This window comes from Cladophialophora bantiana (assembly GCF_000835475.1).
Source record: "Cladophialophora bantiana CBS 173.52 unplaced genomic scaffold supercont1.15, whole genome shotgun sequence".
NCBI classification, from domain to species: Eukaryota; Fungi; Ascomycota; class Eurotiomycetes; order Chaetothyriales; family Herpotrichiellaceae; genus Cladophialophora; species Cladophialophora bantiana.
Genome location: NW_015971589.1, coordinates 506,895 through 527,507, shown reverse-complemented (window position 1 = coordinate 527,507; position 20,613 = coordinate 506,895). Strand labels below are relative to the sequence as shown.

Here is a 20,613-nt window from a genome sequence, read left to right as displayed (position 1 = left end):
GAGATGCAGAGGTTAGATTCTCATAATAGAACAACCACTATAGGAGACCTTCCGAACGTACCTCTCGAACGTATCTACCAGTGTTGTCGAACACCTCGTCTGGCGGATCCCAAGGGCTGCCACATATCATAGCATCTAATGTCAAAGGCAACATCTACCGACTCGGACGGGATCTGATCCATGCAACGGACGTCGGCGTGCTCCGAGGTGATGCCCCCAACATGTCTATGCCTCAGCGACATAGCTTCCACTACAACTGTCGAAACATCAAGACAAATTTGGTTCTTGTCACCCATTTTGGAGAAATCCTCTGGTACTGTCTGCGGCATGATTATTCCGGTGCAGCCTCCCTCCTGAGAGTCCATGGGCGCAGAAACCTACGCTGTCTCCGGGCCCCAGATGTAGGATCCTTGGGGCTGTCTCCGCCCCTCGTACTTGGAAGAGACACCGGCCAAAAAAGGGCATGAGGTCGTTGAAAGGTCTGAACCACTCGTGGACTTGCTCATCTGGGCCGACCTTGCGTAGCGCTCATCCCAGCACTCGGAATGAGCCAGGCGCTTCAGCTCGGCTGTCGACATTGACATTGCGATGGCACTTGGGAAGAGTTCTGGCGTTGAGTTGGACCGATATTTTGCAACCTTGATGATGTGATTGGTGGCGAGCATGCATCTTTGCCAACCCTTTGCCAGGCCGATATACCTAACTCTTCAAGCCTCCTGTCAGGTAGTTTGTGCGTGCACGTGACTGTATTATGTAAGGCCGTAGCTAGCCCGCAAGGAGCAGGCGAGCAGGGTAGCCAAGAAATGTGAAGACCCTCACGCTAGTCATCGACCGAAAGACTAGCGCTACTATTTCATCTGATGAGGATCCGACAGGCTCCATGACGAGCAGGATCGCCCACAATCGAAGCAGCAACAGGGCACCTTGCTTTTTGGAGGGAGAATAATGGGGATTGGGAAAGTTGGAGAAAGAAACGATGCAGATTTGCGGCCGAGTTCGAGTTTACACGGTATTGCTGATCATCGGAAGCTAAATTGAATACGAATGTCTCCATTCTCAGTGTTGGCGGACAGATGGTCGATCACATCTTGCAGGTTGCAGATTTGCAGACAGCAAGAGGGTTACATTGTATTCAACTTCGCAAGGCCATCGGCAGCTTGGAACATTTGATTTTTCAACATTGTTCTCGTTTGTCTTCGCGGGACCGTCTCGTAATCACCGAGGAAAAGTTGGCCATCAGCTATTTCTCACTGTACAGAATCATGGTAGCCGCTGCCCAGTTTCCTTGCGTCTTTCGGCGAAGCCTTCTCCTAATGTGCCCATTCACGGTTCGGGATTTGTCACATAAGGAACTTGACCATCCTTTCGTCTCATGCATCCAGATTCTTCAGTAGCGCACGTCACCAATCAATCACCTTGCGCTTTCGATGCGACGTGGTGCACCCAGGCGGGATCAGTCGCTTGACCGATGTTGGTCACTGTGTTGCGCATCTGTCAAGAGGTCTCTGCTGGGGCGAAGAAGCGTTGGTTCTCCCTCCCACACCTGACTTCTGCACGCTGTCCTCATCACTGCTGCTATCGTCTGAAGAAGAACAGGATGTGCCATCGATCACTTCGACCACCTCCTTCTCGGGACTATGTGCCGCTAAAGCCGGAGCAGCACTGGGGTTGGCCTTTCCCTCCAACTCGGCAAGCTTGTCTCTCTGTTCTTTCAGGATCCTCAGCAACTCGTCCTGAATGGTCTTTTGCGCCCTCTGAGTTTGCAGGACCTGTTGCCTCGCCAGGTCGAGGATCGTGTCTCTGGCGGTCGTGAGCAGCACGGCCATCTCGGTCGGCTTGGTGCCCTCCTCTCGTTCAAGCTTCCCAAACACGCGGTCAAGGCGGACAGTTGGAAGGCTCTCGCGAAGTTTCTTGACAGCATTGGCTTCGAGTTCGACTCGGCGTTTAAAGGCCCTAGCCTCTTCATTGTCACGTTTACGCTTCCGGGATTCTGCTGCGGCAACTGGGAAAGGAGTTAGCTACCTCGCGCGTTCATTAGAAGCAAAAGTTCAACGAGATCTTCGTCGTACCTGCTTGAGTCTCCACCGGTCTGGACAACTGTTTCTTTTTCTTCTCCTCCTTGCGTTTCTTCTTTTCCTCTCGTTGCCTAGTCTCTCCCTCATGGTGTTGAGCTTTGCTAGTGTCGGCCGGCTTCTTGTCTTTCTCCCTGTCTGGCTGCTTATCCTTCCCCTTCCCTTGACTAGACTTCTTCTTAGCCTTGTCTTTGTCCCTCGCCTCCATGTGACCCGGAGTTGGGGTATCATCACGCTCAGTGGTATCACTCCTGCCTGAACTTTCACCGTCATCTGGGTCCAGAATCCCAAAGAAGGAAGGACGAGTGTTCGCACGATTGTTAGCCAACGCCAACTGTTGAAAGATGTAAGCGGGGTTCGATTTCGGATCTTGAGGGACGTTGACTGTGGTGGTTAGACGCGATCCTCTTTCTACGCTCTTTCTTATCGGGAATCCGGGTGACAGTGGTGTCGGCTTCGAGCTTGAGCCAGGTGCGACAGGTGCGACGGGCGCGACAGATCGTGCTCGTCTGGCCTGGTGAGTCCATGGATCGGTCTGGGTGAGATCAATAATGTCTTGCGTGAAGGTGCTGGACTTTTGTGGGGTGGCACTTGAATGACGCTTGCCATTCCAGTGTTTCCGTGATCTATCTTTGGCCATTGTCGGTCCAAGGGTGAACGAGCAGATAGTCACCGACTTTTGCCCAAGTCAAAGTGAGGACCGATTGAGAGTTGATGTCAAAGCTTGCTCTGGATGAAATCGTTTTTTTCAGTCACCGGCCGACGCCAAAGGCGAGGAAGATAACGGACAAGAGCTGAAGTCGAAGGTGAATACTCGATCTGTGATTCACTTTCTGGTCAGCATGCGCAGATTCGGAGGTCACAGGAAGGAGTGACCTTTGATTAATTCTTACCGGGCAAGGGCAAGGTGATGGGATCAAGTGAGGGAACTAACAAGGAAAATCTCTCCTCGTGGATGATCCCGAGGGGTTTTGGCTGTTGGCAGTCAACTGGCCACCAGATTCTGCCAGACCTTCCGGAAAGAAGGCCAGGGATAAATTCCATCTGAGCAAGAGGAGAGGTGGAGGTTCGCGTCTCACACCATTGCAGATGACAACATGAACAAGCATAGCTCTGAAAAAGGAAAGAAATCTCATTTCTTGGAATCAGGCTTATCTGAGTTTGGATCATTGTAAAAATCATAAAAGCCTGTATGTACTCACAAAGGGTGGTAGAATGGACTCTTTGTCTCTCCTGCAAATGTGTCGATCCATCTCAGATATCTTTGATATCATAAAGCACTTTTGTTATCCAACAGCTAGCATTTCCCTCACATCGCCATTAGGCTCGGCTGTGTCGAGCTTCTCAAGTCTAGCCCAATTCGCCCAGATATCGGCCTTCATCTCCTTCAGTCGCTTGTGCATCTTCCACAGGTCGCCCATGTCCTTATCATCTCGTTCCTTCTCGTCGGTTTCGGATATCTTATCATAGAGATCTTTGTATCGTTTATAGTACTTTTGAAACCGTCTCGCCTCCTCGATGACATCGGCTCGGCTGGGTCCAGGTTTCTCAGGACTAGACGAACGTTCAGAGTCGGTCCGGACTGGAACAGCAGGGCGCTTCAGCGCTGGGTGCTCAGCTGTACCGTTCGTCAGAGGAGTTGAATGGCTTGAAGACGGTGTCTGTTGCTGCTGCTGGCGTTTTGCGGGACGTTCCTCATCGGTAGGAGCAGCCTTGCGCTTCACGGGGCCCGGACCAGGACTCCTGCCTCGAGACACGTTGCGACTTTTGTCTGAGATGACGGGGGAGTATTTATTGCCCTGTTTCGTTTGAGGCATGTCAGTGCTGGAGGGTGGAGATGATGGAGCCGAAGACTGGTTGGATGCTTTGCTAGAGCCAGAATTGTCTACATCGGTCGAGGTGGTGGGAGGTGAAGAACCCAGAGGTGACGGCTTCTGCGGTGAACTGTCGTGTCGTGGGCGAGGAGAAATGCGGGAAGCCGTACTTTCCAGTTTCTGATGATTCTGAGGTTTCAGTGACTTTGAAGCGCCTGCGACCGCAGGCCGAGGCTTATCACCCGCGCTGTTGCTCCCGCTGGATGAAGACGCATTTGAAAGTGAGGCTTTGTGGGCAGCCTTTTTGGGGGAGGCGGTTGTTAGAGGCGACTTGGTCGATTTGAGTGGGCCGTGTTCGGGTTTCCTCTTCACGGCCGAAGTTGACTTCATTGTCCCTGCGTCCTGTTTCTTTGGCTTGGCGACAACTTCTGAAGCTGCTTCGGCTTCCTCATCAGAGTCCTCAATGCGTTCAGAGGACTTGAATTTGGCATCTGGTTTTGCGACCTTGAGGTGCGAGGTCTCCTTGTCCTTGCCTTTGGAAGCACCACTTGGATCGCCCTTGGCCGGACCCTTGGAGGTGGTAACTTTGTCCTTGCGCTTTTTCTCTACAGTGGCTGGGTCTCTATCCTTCTTTATTCGTGCCTTAGCATGATCTCGGTCCGACACCTCATTCTTACTCTCGTTGCCGTCCTCGTTCGAACGCTCCGGCTTAGGGGTGGCGTGACTGGATACCGGCTTGTCAAAGTTCAGCTTTGACAGGATCTTGCCTTTCCCCCGTTCCTCTGGAGGAAGCAAGAGCTGCCAGAGAGGATCTTTCTTCTCCACTCTCATCCGGTCGTATGCTTGGATGGCATGGTCAATGGCTGCCTGTCTGTCCTCATGCGACCGATAACGGAATTTCCAGACATCAAGTTCGCGGTAACTCTTTTCCTTCAACTCTCTTTTCCCATCCTCTGCTTTCGCCTCCCATGACACCTTGTCGAGCAGTTTCTCGAGGTCCTCCTTGGTCGTATGCAGTTGATCACAGATTGCTTTTGGCGTCATTGGTCGAACGGCCAGAAGATGCACGAGTGGTATCCGGATAGCATCCAGTCGTATCCGATCCTTCGTCGAGATCCCAGGGGCCAAAGGAGCTGAGGTAGGGCCCAACCGCGGAGAATAAGAGGCGCTCAGAAAAGGGCTCCCCGGTGTAGATCGGTTCAAGGGCCCTAACAAATGATCTTTCCTCAGAGCAGAACTCTGCCCCAATAAGGGTGATGGCTTTGCATCTTTTCTAGCTCCGTGCTTCAGGTCCTCTTTCAAGCTGGTCTCATTCGACGCACGTTCCTCCTGTATAGATTTGAGAGTGCTCTCAAGGGTAGCTAAGGCTTCGTCGGCTTTTGCAGTATCCTGTTCGGCTTTCTTGACCTCAAGCCTATGGCTTGACCTGCCGCTGAAGTATAGAGGGGTTGTATTATCTTTGGACTTGGTGTAGATCTCGGTGGGAAACGTATCAACGTTGCTTTCCAGAGTTACCGTCTTCTTGCCGAATTGTAGCTGTGGTCTTTTGCCACATCGGAAACGAACTTGCTCATTATTTTTCAGAGACCGAAGTATATCCTTGGTCACGGACTCAACCAAGTCCAACCGGATCACTTGCGTAGGTTCTTTAATCTGTTTACTCTGTGTATCGTGTTTGGACTTCCGTCGCAGGACAAGCCCCTCGGGGGGGATATTGAACAGATCCATATCGGTAAGAAGAGGGAATGGATTTTGTCAACGTAGGAGGATTGTGGTAGGGTTTGCACGGGTCATTCCTGGTATTTCGAGATTCAGCAGGCGGAGTCAAGGGAAGATAACGGTTAAGAATGGTGGGCTCGCTGCACAGCGGTGACAGCAGCTGGCAGACGGCGTCATGACATAATATTAGAACAAAGTGAATGGCAGTGAAGCTGAACAAACGGAGCCAAAGAGGGAACAAAGCCACGATCCGTGACAGCAGAGGCGAGGTCAAAGGTCGAGGACGAGGATGAGAAGCAGGACAAAGGCATGCTGACGATTATTGGAGGGATCAGCTGTGGGGAGAGGACGAGGATGAAGCGACCTTGGAAGCACGCGGTCGGACAGTGGGACAAGCCGTCTGTGTGTGTGGGTGAAAAGGCTCAGGGCGCGGGAGCGGTTGCCCTTCGCTCAAGAGACGATTAGGCTCTGTCCGCCTGAGAGACCAGTGAGGACACCAACGGTGCCAGAGGGCAAGCCAGCGCGGCGGAGAAGGTTGAGGGAAGCCAACGAGCGCCCTAGGGACGTCCCAAGGCAGTCGACAAACCAGGGTCAGAAGCCATCGAGCCCATCGAGGCCCATCTTCGGTAACTCTGGCACCGCTGACTGGCTCGCCCACGCCAGGCGTGAGCCACATTTTTCATTTCTACGCCCGCAGCGGCTAGACTGCCGCCTTTCCGGGGCTTTCTGGGTTGTGTCAGCACTGGAACAGCAACTGAAGGACTTTTCCATCCATCACACGCAACATCTGCCCGAGGCTCGAGCCAGCCACCTGGAAAGTTTGAACACCACCCGCACCCTCCTCCCGTTCTTGGCCTGAATGAATAAATGCACACCTCGAAAATTGATCGGAAAAGTACTCATGCGCCGAGAGGCAGCAAAGGAGGCGTGTTTCAGGGCGGCGAAGGAAGGCAGGATCGGATTGATATGTTTTAGAATTCTCGGCCCTCCCTGGCTGAGCTCAAATCTTGCAAAGGCGTCTAAAACGGGCATGACCAAAGGGATTGGATAGTATCGAAGGGGCCGGGGGGCCGGCCTTCAATCGCCAACCGGTTTTGCCACTGACGACCCTCGATTGTGCTCGGGTTCGCTCGCTCGCTTGCTTCCCCTCGAGGTCAACCTGATATCAACATTTCACAGCCATTATATCCATATCCAGTACTTCATACTCCGTGAGTACTCGGTACATGTCGATCCCGCATCCAGTCCTGCAGATTGACAGGTTCTGGGATGGGAAAATGTGGTGTGAGGGCAATCCAGCCAAGACACACAGGTACAATACCTAGGTTCTGCTTGTGCAGGCGGAAAATGATGCATTTGCCCTAATTGAGAGAAGCTGGCTCCGTAGGGCTTCGGTCTACGGGTAGGACCGTACCAACAGAAGGAAAGCTACTCTATTGTGCTCCAAAGTCCCGAACAAGAAGCCGTGCCTCGTAAGATCTTACGCTGGATATGCTGACGGGACAACTTCCTCTTCTGCAGGTCACCGTTGACTCCATGGACAAACCGGCCTTCTGGTTCAGGTACAGTGGCGCGGAAGCAAGACACAGCAGGGCTTGCTTGAAGACATGCAGGGAAAACCAAGTCTGTGACACCTGGCGCCCGACAAATAAGCATGGGGCAATCCTGGCACTTCAACGTCAGGCGCCTTGGCATCATGTCAGTACCCAAAGCACGGAGTATGTACATACTCTCTGCGTACGATTACCGTAGAAGTTGGAGCTAGTAGACTGCGGCGCTGTCGATTTGTGCTCAACTTACCTAGATAAAGAACTCAGAGGCCCTTCTTCCATCTTGGGTGCTGATGGCTGCTGGTGCGGAAGAACATTAATAACGGTGTTGCATTGACCTTTGATCACCGTGCAGACAGTGGGAGGGGGTGCGCTAAGGCAGGTTCGGAGGACCGGTTGCAGGTATGCCCAAAGAAGAAACTTACAGTACATACTTCCGAAGCCTTGGTGTGCCTGGGTGGGCCAGGGGACACTGATGGGGATTGCTAAACGGAAGGCCACCCCGGCGGGTGCCCGGACGCCTCCCCATGCTTTGCAACAGGCGGCATTTTGCAGGGCCCCAGGCTGGTGGGCGCTTAACTGCGCCAAAGTCTCGTGCTCGACGCCTCTTTAGCCTGCTGGCCCTCACCATCTGGAGAAACGCCTGCCTCGCCGCCTTGTTCGAATTTGTCCATGCTGCATGCAGCCTCGTGGATGGCATTTTCTCAAGATCCCCTCTGATGCTCGTATATACCCTTGCGCCTAACTGACCTGGCTCATCAGCGTTCAATATGTCTCTAGGTACGTCCATACTCTCGCTCGCGTTGATATCTTCCCGGTCAAACATTCAAGACGCAAATTCTTCATCCCAGAACCGCTGACTTTTGCGCAAGCCTTGGATGAACATACTCTCCAGAATGTAGCCAGCAATGGTGAGATGGACTAGTGTGTTCGCTCCATTATCCAGCTTTGAACAACCTGAGACTTACTTCATATTAGCGAAAAGTGGCCAGCCATCATCGAACCACTGCTCCAGCGACTCAATGAGGTATTATCTTCCACGCATATTAGCCCTCCTTTGTTTGACACCATGTATAGATCGTATATACGGAATTCCCTACGCCACGACCGTATCCTACAATAAATCGACGCGCTCCGTCCTCACCGACTCAAACACAGCCTGCCCAAATCGGAGATTCCAATCACAATTCACAAACACCATCCACACCCTTGCGGACTCTTCCTCCCGTCCCACCTTTCCCGACCTCATCAGCAACCTCAACGAGCCATGTCCCTGATTCGCTCCCTCAGTCACAAGACGTTGCCCCGGCTGCTCTCAATGAGCTTCCTGCTCTGTTGCTGCAGATGCTCAATAGCGTAACCCATACACTTCGATCATCATTTTCCGAAAGACCACCTCACACGATACAGCGGCTGGCAGAGCTCATTTTATACCCCACAAAACATTACAAAACCCTCCCTGCATGGTTGCGGGCCATCGACCGAGTCGTCAGCGTTAGCAGTCCTGCAAATATTTTTCCGCTTTCCGAAACTCCGCCTGTGGTGAATGGCGTCAATGGAGATGGAGGAGGAGGAATCCTTTGGAATAATGGCGATGTACGCAATGGTTATGACAGCAATTCATTGGGCAGCGACGAAAGTCTAGGCGGCGCGCTCTTGACTCCAATACCGTGGCTGCGGAATGGAATGGGTGGTGGCGAGGATTCAGGCGAAGATTCAGGCCCGCTAGACTCAAACACCAGCACCAGCACAGATGGGCTGGATGATTCCCTCACGTTGTCGGTCACGCAAGGCAATGGAGATCTCCTAGTACCTGAGAGGCCCGATGGCGCAGTCACACAAGGCGAGTTGATTCGCATGGAACAGGAGGCTGGTGTCGTGCCCGTGACCCGAAACCCTCCAGACACACACGTGAGCGGCACAATGGAAGAGAACTGCCTCATTGACGAAGGAGATGTGGTGCCTCACGCCCGCGGACCCGACCTCGTGGGCTCTGTGGATATGGGTAGAGTCGATGGCCAAGATGTGGAAATTCACATTGGAAGTCCATCGGGTGAGGAGGGAAAAGAGAGGGGAATAGATGCGAATGATGGACAGACCGTCCTTCCTAGAGACGCCATCCCCGTGGGCTCCACAGCCACAGAAACGATATCGAAAACTGGGACCGGGTCAACGGCTGATTCAGAGGATTTTGAAATCGTTCTCAAGGACGCTGTTGAAGGTGGTGATGTGGACGCCATGCAACTTGACGAGAGTAGAACAGACAGCGAGAATCAGCGCAAGCAGCTACTAACGGAAGATGGCGACATTGTTCTCGTAGATGCAGACGGAAAGACCGAGGACGAGTCGAACACCGGAAACCCGGGTGAGAATGTCGGACCCGATGCTGTCGATGCCAGGAGGGTCACTTGAGGCAATCATTATCTGCACCAAGTCTAGGGACATATGCGAAAACCCTCCAAAAAAAATATTTTCAAACATATTGATCCAAGTCTGCTAAGTTGCTTGAATCTACCTCCTGGCGAATACGGCTTCACCACGGTCGTACCTACAGAGATCTAACCTGATCTCGACCGCTGAAAAAAGATGCTACATCAGACAGAACATGTATCGTCCAGACAGCCACCTTGGCCAGTGCATGATTTTACAATCCGCTAGGTCGAACTCGATTCCAGAACCTACTCTGGAAGTTGGGAACGAACAGAAGGCTACAGACAGAGTTCCTGACTCCCCTTTTCGCAGACGAGTGTCTAAATACGTTCGGCTGGATGGGCGCCCTAGTGCGAAGCGAGTGGCTTAATCAGTTGACCAAAGCAGAGGTGAGCTGGCGGACGGAATAGCTACACCACGTCTTGCTGCTTGATATGTATCTTGTATGAGGCAGAGAGAGGGTCGTTCCTCTAGCAATGGGAGACGGAAACGACCCAAGAGGGAGGTTGTCCACTTTAATGCAATGGAACATCAAATTAGATGCGTATATATATGTATATACCTTGCATCGTCCTAGTCTTGTTCGTGTTCGTATGCAAATAAATACATCAGTCACCTCCGCCTCTCTTCTCTATGTGTCCCCTTCTCATGCATTCATTACTATTGTACATCGAGCTATGTCGCGTCGGGGGTATATAGAGTGGTGTTCGTGGCTTTGTGTGTATACTTCTCGGGTGGAGGCGAGAATGCTACGCGACCAGGCTCGAGAGGTGGTCCGACTTTGGAGAGAGACACTCGTCGGACAGGGGAGGCCGGGATGAAACAAACTGAACTGTTAAGGCTTTGAACTCCTGCATGCATATGCAGGATTCTTTCAGCCTCATCCAGGGGCAGTGTATCACATCGGCCCCCTTCTAGTTCCTCCCTCTGAATCCCGTTGCGGTCAGTCGCGTGCATGCTAAAGCGCATCAGTTTCGAGGCTTGCTCTTTACGTCAGCTCCGCCTAGCTAGTTTCATGCTTGACAGCAGAAGAAGGTCGAATGCCGCCATCGCCGACAGTGCTGGCAATCGTCGTCCTTAGACTGTCATTTCCTCCCACTGAATTGGACAGGGCTACTTCAGTGGCTGCTATCCCGTTGATGGTAGCTGTGGACGCGGATACCGTAGGACCCCCATTTCCTACCGCGGTTGATTCGGCTCTTTCGGCCTTTACCGTTTCTTCCGCGGTGGCTGTGGTCTTCGGCACGGATACCGCAGGGTTGGGATTTCCCGCTGCCGTCGAGGCTGCTTTGGCATTTCCTGTCTCGCTGGTCTTGCCTGCAGGCGGCATACCACTGGCATCTCCTACTACGGCAATTGACGACACTCGGTCGGCAGCTCCTGTCTCGGCAGTCTTGGACGTTGCAGGACTAGCATTTCCCAGCGCACTCGACGATACTCCATCTGTTACGGCCTGCTTCTTCTTCTCCTTCTTTGCCCACCGCAGCCCGCAAGCATTGCACAACGTCTTCGGACCGTTGGGGCCTTTCCTCCACTCAGGACTATCGAGCGTTCCACAATCTGTGCAAACGTACTCCTCGGCACTCTTCACTTTCTTGTGCTTCTTGTCGATGTATGAGTATCGTGCATCGACTTTTTCAATGGGAATTTGAATACCTGCATCGCCACGAATGAGTGCAGGGGAGGTGCCACCGGTCGATATGCCGTGGGATCTCTCGCCCTCGCGGTAGCGGAGACCAGTCAACATTTCAATGGAGTCGACGTGTGAAGAGCCTTCATATCGGGCCATTTTGTCCCGTATGGAGTCTGGACGAGCAAAAGCATTGGCCTCATCCAAAGCCTCGCGGGTGAGGGCGATGTTTGACACTGTCGGTTTTGCGGGCGGTGGCATGCCACCATAGTCGGTAAAATCCGGCCTAGTAGTTGTCGCAGATGGTGATGTGGGTGGAATGTCGGCTGAATTTGATGACGCTCGTGAGGCGGTGACTCCGGCGGCTTGCTTGTGATAATGCTCTTGCTGGGCGTCCCTGTCCTCGGCTTCCTCGCGCTTTAGAGCGGCAATCCTCGCTTGGAGCCTGAAGTTTTCAATCTTATGCTCCAGGAACGAATCCAAGAGCTCAGATGTTCGAGTTGGATACGGCCGGGCCATCATGAAAAAGCCTCGACAAAATCCTGTACTCAAAGGTGGTCCTGAAATAGCGATTTGAGTGATCTCTGTGGTAAGATGTGGATGACCATGGCACTCAAAGATACGGTATTTGTCTTCGATGCCGCGGAACCTGTGGAAGAAGCGAACAGAGTTTCCAGTAGCGATGCTCTCGTTGAATTCGCGAATAAAAAGAGAGGAGTCGTCGGGATGTATAAAATCAGATATTGATTTGTCTATCAGTTCTTTCGGGTCGTGGCCGGTCAATTGCTTGGCCGAGGGCGAAACGTAGAGAATCCGGCCGTCAGGAGTTAGGATATACAACAAGTCTTTGAGCTCCTCGAGCAAGCGCTGAGTCCAATTCTTTCTCCTTGTGAATTCGGTCACAGTGTTGCTCGAGTTATGCGCATGTTGGAATGCAAAGTCGGTGGGTAATGGTCCAGCACCTATGCCATTGGCCGGCATGGAACTGTCAGGCGTATCGGGTTTACTCGAGCCATCCTGCATCAAGCTTGACGGCATGGAATCCATTGGGTCAAAAGGTGCGGGTTGCATCGAGGCCATATCGAGGGACAAGGGGTCAGAATATACGCTGATGTCTGCGCTGCCGACGAGCGATGCATCTAGCAAGGCTGGTTGGAGGGTGAAAGAGTCCATCATGGAAGATGGCTCGGGCTGGAACCCCCCCATTACGCCAAAAGAGAAGAAGCTGTGGGTCTGGAGCTCGACGCCTTATTGTCGGTGTGCAAGGTTTTTCCTTTCTACCTGATTTGGGGGACCAGCAGTTTGTCGGTACCTAATCCAGGGGGGCTCACTGAAGCAAAAGCGGTCTCTCCCACCAACTAGGAGCGCGGGGGAGGTTGGTGAAGCAAAACCAGTAGTGGAGGGCTCGGCCGCATACGGAGAACAGTCGCACTCATGAACGGAAAAAGCACCCGAGGAGGGGGCCTTGGAAATGACTTGAATGGCCCAAAGCTTGAGATGATAGCGAGGATTTGTGGTCTGATGGAACTTCGATGAGTCGATGAAACGCCGAAGAGAATCAAGATCTCAAGATGGCTTACAGATCAAGATGTGGCCACGCCACGTGACAGCGAAGCCAACCTGGCAACAGCTCGCCGTCTCCGCCAAGGGCACGTGACTAGGCGCCTGTGGGGTCCGCCACCAGGGCGATGCTCGAAACCAAAGGCAGCCGCGCTAGCAGCCTGTCGGCCCACGTGCCAACATCGCGTTCTTCGCTTTCACACCAAGACGATCGTCAACCCCGACTGTTCTGTGCTTAGATAGGACAAAGGAGGTCCTGTCAACACTCACCTATAGGAATTGTCTTGCCTTGTTGAGGACGCCTGTCCATCCCCCACAACTTGCAAAATTCCTCTCATTGATGCCCGCAACAGTCTGCTCTTCCTGGCCTTCTCCTGAGCTGCGTCTCATCCAATTGTCAAACGTGGTCATCCATACACCTCTGCAAGGATGTCCCGGCTTCACGTATTGAAGATTTCGGGCATTCGTTCCTTCGACAACAACCAAGAACAACATATAAAGTTTGAGACCCCGCTGACTCTCATCGTGGGCCAAAATGGTTCGGGGAAAACTACCATCATCGAATGCCTAAAGTTTGCCTTCACAGGAATGCAGCCTCCAAACACCAAAGTCGGCGGTGCCTTCGTCCATGACCCGAAATTAAACAGCGACAGTCAAGTCAAGGCCCGGGTCCAAGTCTCCTTCAAATCAGCCTCTGGAGCTGCACTAACTGTTTCTCGGCGCCTGGAGCTGAACGTGAAAAAGACCACCCGTTCCTTGAAGACGTTGGAATGCTCGTTAGTTGTGAGCAGGCGGGGCGAGAGAACCGTCGTGTCGTCTCGGGTTGCCGAATTGGATTTGATCCTTCCACAATACCTCGGTGTATCCACCGCCATCATTGACAATGTCATCTTTTGCCACCAAGACGAAAGCTTCTGGCCTCTGAGTGATCCTACCACTTTGAAAAAGAAATTCGATGAGATTTTTGAGGCACAGAAATATACCAAGGCCATTGAAAACATCAAACAGATTCGGAAGAAGCATAATGAAGAGTTGGCCAAGTATAAGATCCTGGAGGATCATGCGAAACTGGATAAAGCTCGAGCCCTAAAAGCTCAAAAGAGAAAGGAGGCTCTTTCAGATGAGATTGAGAAACTCCGGAAGAAAAGCGAGGAGCTGCAGCAAAGAATCGATCATGCTCGGCGAATGGCAGATGAAACTTGGAGAAAGGGCGAGGAATATGCAAAAATTCTCGGGGCGTTGGAAGGAAAGCGAATCGAGGCTCAAGGCAAACAGGCTACCATTAACGATCTCAAACTCCACTTAGAAGAAGTCCGTGAGACGGACGAGTGGCTGCAAACAACCCTGTCCCAATTCCAAGCCCGACAAGAAGAGCTGAGAGATGAGTTGAGCAAGAAGCAAGAGGCATACATCGGGCAACAAGACCAGATGAAATTGCTGGGTAAACAGCGCGAGGAGAAAGTGAAGTTGAAGGGCAAGTACGAACAAGAGAAGGAGGCACACGAACGTCACCTTGAAAGACGTAAAGAAATGGTGAGAGAAGCCGCTGTGAAACATCAGATCCGTGGGTACGAGGACTTAGAGGACGACAATCAAGTCGAAGAGTTCCTGGTCAAGATCAAGAAGATGTCCAAACATCAAAAAGAAGATCTGGATCGGGCGAGGCTTGAACACACCACACAGCGACGGGATGCGCAGACTCTCATCAACAAATTGACTGAGCGAAAGTTAGCTCTTCAAGATCAAAGAACCACCGCGAGAAAGCAGATAGACTCGAACGATCGCGAAGCGGGAGAGTTCCAGAATAGAGTCAATCAGATCACGGTCGATGAGGGAAGCAAGGCAGTAGCCGAATCACGGATTGATGATCTTAACAAAGAACTTCAAAAGGCGCGTCAGGCGGCGGAAGCGGCCGATTGGGACAACAAGATTCAGAATGCGAATGCAGAGCTCCGAGCTTTTGAAGAGATCAGCTCCAAATTGAGAGACGAGATGTTTTGGTCAACAAAGAAGGCGGAGGAGCTTGCAAAATTGTCCATTGTGAAGCAAGAGTTGAAGGACCGACAGAAACGCCTTGAGACATTGTTGAGCGCTCACACTGACCGTATCACAGCCCTTCTCGGTCATGGAGCATGGTCTGCTGAGAAGGTCGAGAATGCCCATCAGGAAGTCCTCAGGAACGTGACCAATGAAGTCTCAACATCCGAGCGAGAAAGAGATTCGGTAAATCGGGAGTTGGAGCAGCTACAGTTCAAGCAGAAAACTGCCCGCAAAGACCTCTCGCGCAAGGAGAACGAGGCTGAAAAATGTGAACAACAACTTCGCGCTGTTATCGAGGACGGCCCCCAAGGCTATGATGAAGCGCTCAAACAGGCGGAAGAAAACGTTAGGGAAGCCAGAGAAAATAATTCAGGTTTCAGCGGCCTTCACGACTATTACCAACAAGTCCTAGATGCGTGTTCAGGAGACAAGCCAGCGTGTCGCACTTGTATGCGGGGCTTCACGCTCGGCAGCAAAACGTTAGCAGATTTTCAAGAACGCATCAACAAGCTGATTGCAAAGACGAAGGCGCATGCAGAGCAATCTGACCCCGAAGCAGCCGAAGCAGAATACAAGCGCATGCTAGATCTCGGCGTGGTTCATCGAACCTGGAAGAAGCTCGTCGACTCTGAGATCCCCACGGTCGCACAGGAGACGGCTGATCTGGATGTTCAGCGACAGTCTCTGCTAACACAGCTAGAGAAGTATGACAAGAGCGTGATTCAAAAGCAGCAAGTCAAGCGTGATGTTGAGTCAATTGGTCAAACAGTCTCTTCAATCAGCAAGTGCGACAGCGAAATCAGATCGCTGAGCAGCCAGGTCGAGGAACTGTCTGCGAAACAGAGCCAACAGAGCAATACGCGGACTTTGGAAGAGATTCAAGAGGAGCTGAATGCTACGGACCAAAAAGTGCGAGGGACACAAAATGTCATTAACCGATTGAGAACCGAGCAGGAGCAATCTCGAGCAGGCATCTCCGGCATGGAGCTTGAACTACGGGACCTCAAAAGTAACTTGAACAATATTGTATTTCAGCTTGAGAAGAAAGTTTCTCTCGCAGCTCGGGTGCAGGAATTTCGAGCAAATAATCAAAAGCAGCGGGAGCTCATGGAGAATCTCACGAAGGAAATCGAGCAGCTGGAACCTCAAATCGCAACAGCCCGGGCCAAATACGATGATGTTGATCAGCGTGCAGCCACTAAAGAACGCGAAATGTCAGACGGTCTCTCCAGCTTGAATGACACGGTCAACAATCTCGATATTCTGAATGAACAGATTCAATCTTACATGGACCGCGGCGGGCCAAATCAGCTCGGACATGTCAACCGGGACCTCAAGAATCTGGAGCAGGAATTGGATGGCCTCCTAGGCAAACAGAACCAACTCACGCGCGAAATCAACCAGACTAATGAACGAATCCGGGATGGCGAGTCGACACGGAGAAAGTACTCTGACAATCTCCGATACAGACAAGAGAGCCGGGCCCTTGCACGGCTGCGAGAGGAAATTGAGGAACTTGAAAGTCACAATGCCGAAGCTGATCGTGACCGTTTTCAGCAGGAATCACAAAAGTACAGCATGGAATACAACAGACTCGGGACACAGCAGGGTGGACTCTTGGGCGAAGTGAAGTCGAAGGATAATCAATTGTCGGAAATCTTAGAAGACTACAAGACAGATCTGAAGGATGCGCCACAACGGTACAAAGAAGCCCACATCAAGGTTGAAGCAACCAAAGCGGCTGTAGAAGATCTGGCACGATATGGCGGAGCGTTGGACAAGGCAATCATGAAATACCACAGCCTCAAGATGGAGGAGATCAACAGCATCATTGAGGAGCTATGGCGCAAAACGTACCGGGGCACCGATGTCGACACAATCATGATTCGAGCAGAAAATGAGTCTGGGAGAGGCAATCGATCGTATAACTATCGGGTGGTTATGGTCAAGAGAGGTGCAGAAATGGACATGCGGGGACGGTGCAGTGCTGGACAGAAAGTCCTCGCGAGCATCATCATCCGCCTAGCCTTGGCTGAAGTCTTCAGCATCCATTGTGGACTGATTGCACTGGATGAGCCGACAACGAACCTCGACCGCGACAACATCGAAAGTCTGGCCCAGTCGTTGAAGGAGATCATCGAATACCGACAGCAGCAGTCGAACTTCCAACTTGTGGTGATTACTCACGACGAAGACTTTCTGCGACAAATGGAATGCTCGAAATTTACAGGAACCTATTATCGGGTGTCGCGAGACTCGGCCCAAAACTCCATCATTGAGCGACAAAGTATCGCAGAGGTTTTGTGAACCGCGTCGATATGCAGGTACCCATCGATTCGCAATAGAAATCGGAGACTGTCATGTGCATCGTTGTCATTCGTTGGGTCGGTCCGGTACCTGGTAGGAGATTTTCATTCGGCAGGTCGGCGATTTGGTGTTTTTCCAGACGATGCCACGGCGCCTGAAACAGGTGACGTGGCTCGGGAACATGCTTACATAGGATTGTCAACAAACAAAACGACAACCCCGCAGCTGGGAATGTGAGTTTGTTGAGCTGATCGAGAGTGAGACAATGTGTTCAGATACAAGAGGCGAATAGACTCGTGCATTGCCTTTGGCATGCGAGACTCGACACGTGAAAATAGAGTGCCTGGGCAGGATTTGTGGCCGGGCCTTTGGTCCATGGAAGGCTTAGTGCCAGGAGAAAACCGGCAGATTGTGGGCGCCAGTGGCTGGCGATGCAAGGGACCATGAACCGAGGGGCGGGAGCACCAACAACAGCGCGAGCGCCCAAAACAAGGCGAGGCAACGCAGAGGTAAGCGGGACACCAGCATCTTGCCTTTCGGGGACTGCAAAACACGCAAAGCAACGTGAGCTTCCGCATCTTTTCCCCAGCAAACAAGGGCTCGAATGGACGACAAACATGGGGACTGTACTTGATATGGATTGAAGGCCATCAAGCATTTTCCAGAGAGAGCAGTGAATTATCCACACAATGATGCACCCAAATTGCTTGTTGGTCACCAGACTGGGAACCCCTTCACAAAGGGAGATGGTGGTTGGTCATGGTCTTCGGGATCGACAGTAAAGCATCCGGCTTCCCCCCAGCATTCTCCATCCGGCCCAACATGGACAATTCATACTGTTTTGCCACCACACAACGCCCAGGCCTTTGCTTCCAGCCTCTCAACTGCTGCCTCCCTTGTCTTCGCTTGCGCTAACTCTCAAAACCTCATCTCATCCTGGATCCCTCGAACCAAGTTCAGTTATTTCGACCCTTTTTTTCTTGCTTTAGACTTATCCACTTCTGAGGCAGCCCTTGGCCGCAGCATGCAAAGCGGATACCAGAAGAGGAGACAGCAAGAGGGTCCTCTAGCTTCTGTTGACCTGCCTCTCTGTTACTTCGCCTCGTCCCTTCCCCGCCGCATGACATACTCCGTGGGGCTCGATGGTACCTTTGCCATGTTGGCTCTACCAGGAACATGGAGGCTCCAATCAAGTGGTCGGGGAACCAATCAATAACTGGATTTGTTGCATTCGTTTCTATCCACCAACAGCTTCAGCAGACAACCACACATCACAACCATTGAGCCCACAAGCTCCAGAAAATGCTATACCCACTCTCACCATGTTCTGTCCAAGCATACAGGATCTGTGCTCTCAATGCTCCCCTGGTTACGCGACGAGAATTCCACCCCAGCCGTGATGCTATTCCTTGTCGAGGCTCTTCTCTGTCATCTTGTGTCCCCATACCTCCACCTTCATCGACTGCTCTTCGACGATCAACACATTCGGCATATTCTTCTCCCAGCCTGTCTGCAGCCTCCCTCTTCGATCCATTTTCTTTTCTATACCACATGATATGCCATTGTGACCTCTTTCAACATCCTTTCCCTCATTTATTCCTAGGTAACTCTCTTCCAATCCGATCAAGGCGCCAACAGCATCCTCACCGATTGTTTGCTTTGCTGCAGGTCATCCGCTGACCTTACACCATAAAGGGCCCACGGTTGCACAAGGTTGCTTGACCTCGAGCTCTGTTTCTGGTATCCCGACCCCGAGCAGCAAGAGGCACTCAACCCGGAGGACAGTCGGTTGTCATCTCCTGTCGCTGTTCTCAAGTCCTTCACATTGAACCATGGGGGTTGGGAAAACCTTTCTCATAGCTCTCGTAGCTACTGCCACTGTCGCGTAAGTCTTCGAGACCCATTGCTGCGTCTAGACGTGTTGACGGCTTCCCTCAGCTCTCCTCTGAACAAACGACAATTCTCATATGGTTCAGCTCCGGTCCGCGGCGTCAACATTGGTGGCTGGTTAGTGCTCGAACCCTGGATCACACCATCAATATTCCAGCAGTTCGGGGGCAGTGTGGTCGATGAGTATACATTATGCCAACAAGCGCCGAACGCTGGAGACATTCTCCGCAGCCACTGGGACAGTTGGGTCTCTTTGGGCGACTTTCAGAAAATTGCAGCAAATGGCTTCAACACAGTCCGGATCCCTATAGGGTACTGGGCATTCCAGAAGTACGACGGTGACCCGTACATCCAAGGTGCCGCGGACTACCTTGAGACAGCTATTAGTTGGGCTCGTCAGACCGGCCTGAAGGTTTGGATTGACCTCCACGGTGAGTAAGATCATTTGTCCAAGACTCGTGGGATGCCCAACTCATCACTTGTCCTAGGTGCACCGCTCTCGCAGAACGGACAAGATAATTCAGGTCAACGTACCCCTACGCCGGGCTGGACAACAGGCGATACGATCGATGCAACACTCAATGTCATCAGGCAAATATCACAGCAATATGCAAGTCCGCCATACGCAGACGTGGTTTCGGGCATCGAACTTCTCAACGAACCGTCGATAAACATTCTTCCTGGCGGACGGGACGCTACACAAGGCTACTATCAGGCAGGCTTCGGTGTGGTTCGACAATCGGGTCAGACACCCGTGATCATCCATGACGGCTTCGCCGCTCCGTCTTCCTGGAACGGCGTCCTGACCGGGCAGGGGAGTTCCGGAGCTATTGTCGATCACCATGAATACCAAGTCTTCACCGACGACGAGGTGGCAATGACCCCAGAGCAGCACGTCGACTACGTCTACTCCCAGGCCAGCTCGTGGGCGCAGGGGCAGGACAAGTTTGTCATCTGCGGTGAGTGGACGGCGGCCATGACCGACTGCGCTCCAGGCATCAACGGCTACGGTATCGGTGCCCGCTACGACGGCACGTACTCGCAGCGCAACGCCGACGACAGCTACAGCAGCTCTCCCTACGTCGGCTCCTGCGCCGACATCAACTTCATCGACCAGTGGAGCGACTACAACAAGACCAGCACCGCAAACTACATCCGCGCCCAGCTGGATGTGTACGAGACCCAGATTCAGGGCTGGTTCTTCTGGAACTTCAAGACCGAGGCCTCGGCCGAGTGGGATCTGTTCAGGCTTATTGATAATGGCGTCTGGCCTGCGCTGAGTTAAGTTGAGTTGTTCACTCCGACCATGACTATGACCACGAGCATCGCCGGGCGTTCGTTCAGTCGATGAACAACACATCGAACCCGCCTGGCTTGACATTCCTCTGCAACATCAACAAGAACATGTCTTTCTTTCCCCATCACCTTATTCGCTTAATTACACATTCTCATTTCCTCCCTCCGTCGATACAGTTAATCAATACCTACGTCCGTTACACCCGTCGGGTCTGGTTACATGCGGCTCGAAGCACGCACGGCCTTCTCGACATCCCTCCCTCAGTTATTCGACATATTATGTACGCCCCATATACCCGATTTCG

General features: G+C 52.2%; 6 protein-coding genes across 6 annotated transcripts; 3 read left to right on the top strand and 3 right to left on the bottom strand.

Annotated features, from left to right (window-relative positions):
• Window positions 1-377: 377 nt before the first annotated feature.
• On the bottom strand, window positions 378-2,712 carry Z519_09351 (uncharacterized protein; the record flags this gene model as incomplete). The annotated part of the gene is made up of 3 exons (XM_016767074.1): window positions 378-699; window positions 1,549-2,002; window positions 2,070-2,712. The coding sequence occupies 3 exons, from the start codon at window positions 2,710-2,712 to the stop codon at window positions 378-380; spliced, it is 1,419 nt and encodes a 472-aa protein (XP_016616590.1).
• Window positions 2,713-3,358: 646 nt separating this feature from the next.
• Window positions 3,359-5,614, bottom strand: Z519_09350 (uncharacterized protein; the record flags this gene model as incomplete). The annotated part of the gene is made up of 1 exon (XM_016767073.1): window positions 3,359-5,614. The coding sequence occupies one exon, from the start codon at window positions 5,612-5,614 to the stop codon at window positions 3,359-3,361; it is 2,256 nt and encodes a 751-aa protein (XP_016616589.1).
• A 2,311-nt stretch (window positions 5,615-7,925) lies between these two features.
• On the top strand, window positions 7,926-9,567 carry Z519_09349 (uncharacterized protein; the record flags this gene model as incomplete). Its single annotated transcript, XM_016767072.1, has 4 exons — window positions 7,926-7,935; window positions 8,028-8,079; window positions 8,134-8,182; window positions 8,233-9,567. The coding sequence occupies 4 exons, from the start codon at window positions 7,926-7,928 to the stop codon at window positions 9,565-9,567; spliced, it is 1,446 nt and encodes a 481-aa protein (XP_016616588.1).
• A 1,021-nt stretch (window positions 9,568-10,588) lies between these two features.
• Window positions 10,589-12,388, bottom strand: Z519_09348 (uncharacterized protein; the record flags this gene model as incomplete). Its single annotated transcript, XM_016767071.1, has 1 exon — window positions 10,589-12,388. The coding sequence occupies one exon, from the start codon at window positions 12,386-12,388 to the stop codon at window positions 10,589-10,591; it is 1,800 nt and encodes a 599-aa protein (XP_016616587.1).
• An 816-nt stretch (window positions 12,389-13,204) lies between these two features.
• On the top strand, window positions 13,205-17,122 carry Z519_09347 (uncharacterized protein; the record flags this gene model as incomplete). Its single annotated transcript, XM_016767070.1, has 1 exon — window positions 13,205-17,122. One exon carries the CDS (start codon window positions 13,205-13,207, stop codon window positions 17,120-17,122), a length of 3,918 nt encoding a protein of 1,305 aa, XP_016616586.1.
• Window positions 17,123-18,954: 1,832 nt separating this feature from the next.
• On the top strand, window positions 18,955-20,297 carry Z519_09346 (uncharacterized protein; the record flags this gene model as incomplete). Its single annotated transcript, XM_016767069.1, has 3 exons — window positions 18,955-19,007; window positions 19,061-19,443; window positions 19,501-20,297. 3 exons carry the CDS (start codon window positions 18,955-18,957, stop codon window positions 20,295-20,297), a joined length of 1,233 nt encoding a protein of 410 aa, XP_016616585.1.
• Between the last annotated feature and the right edge of the window lie 316 nt (window positions 20,298-20,613).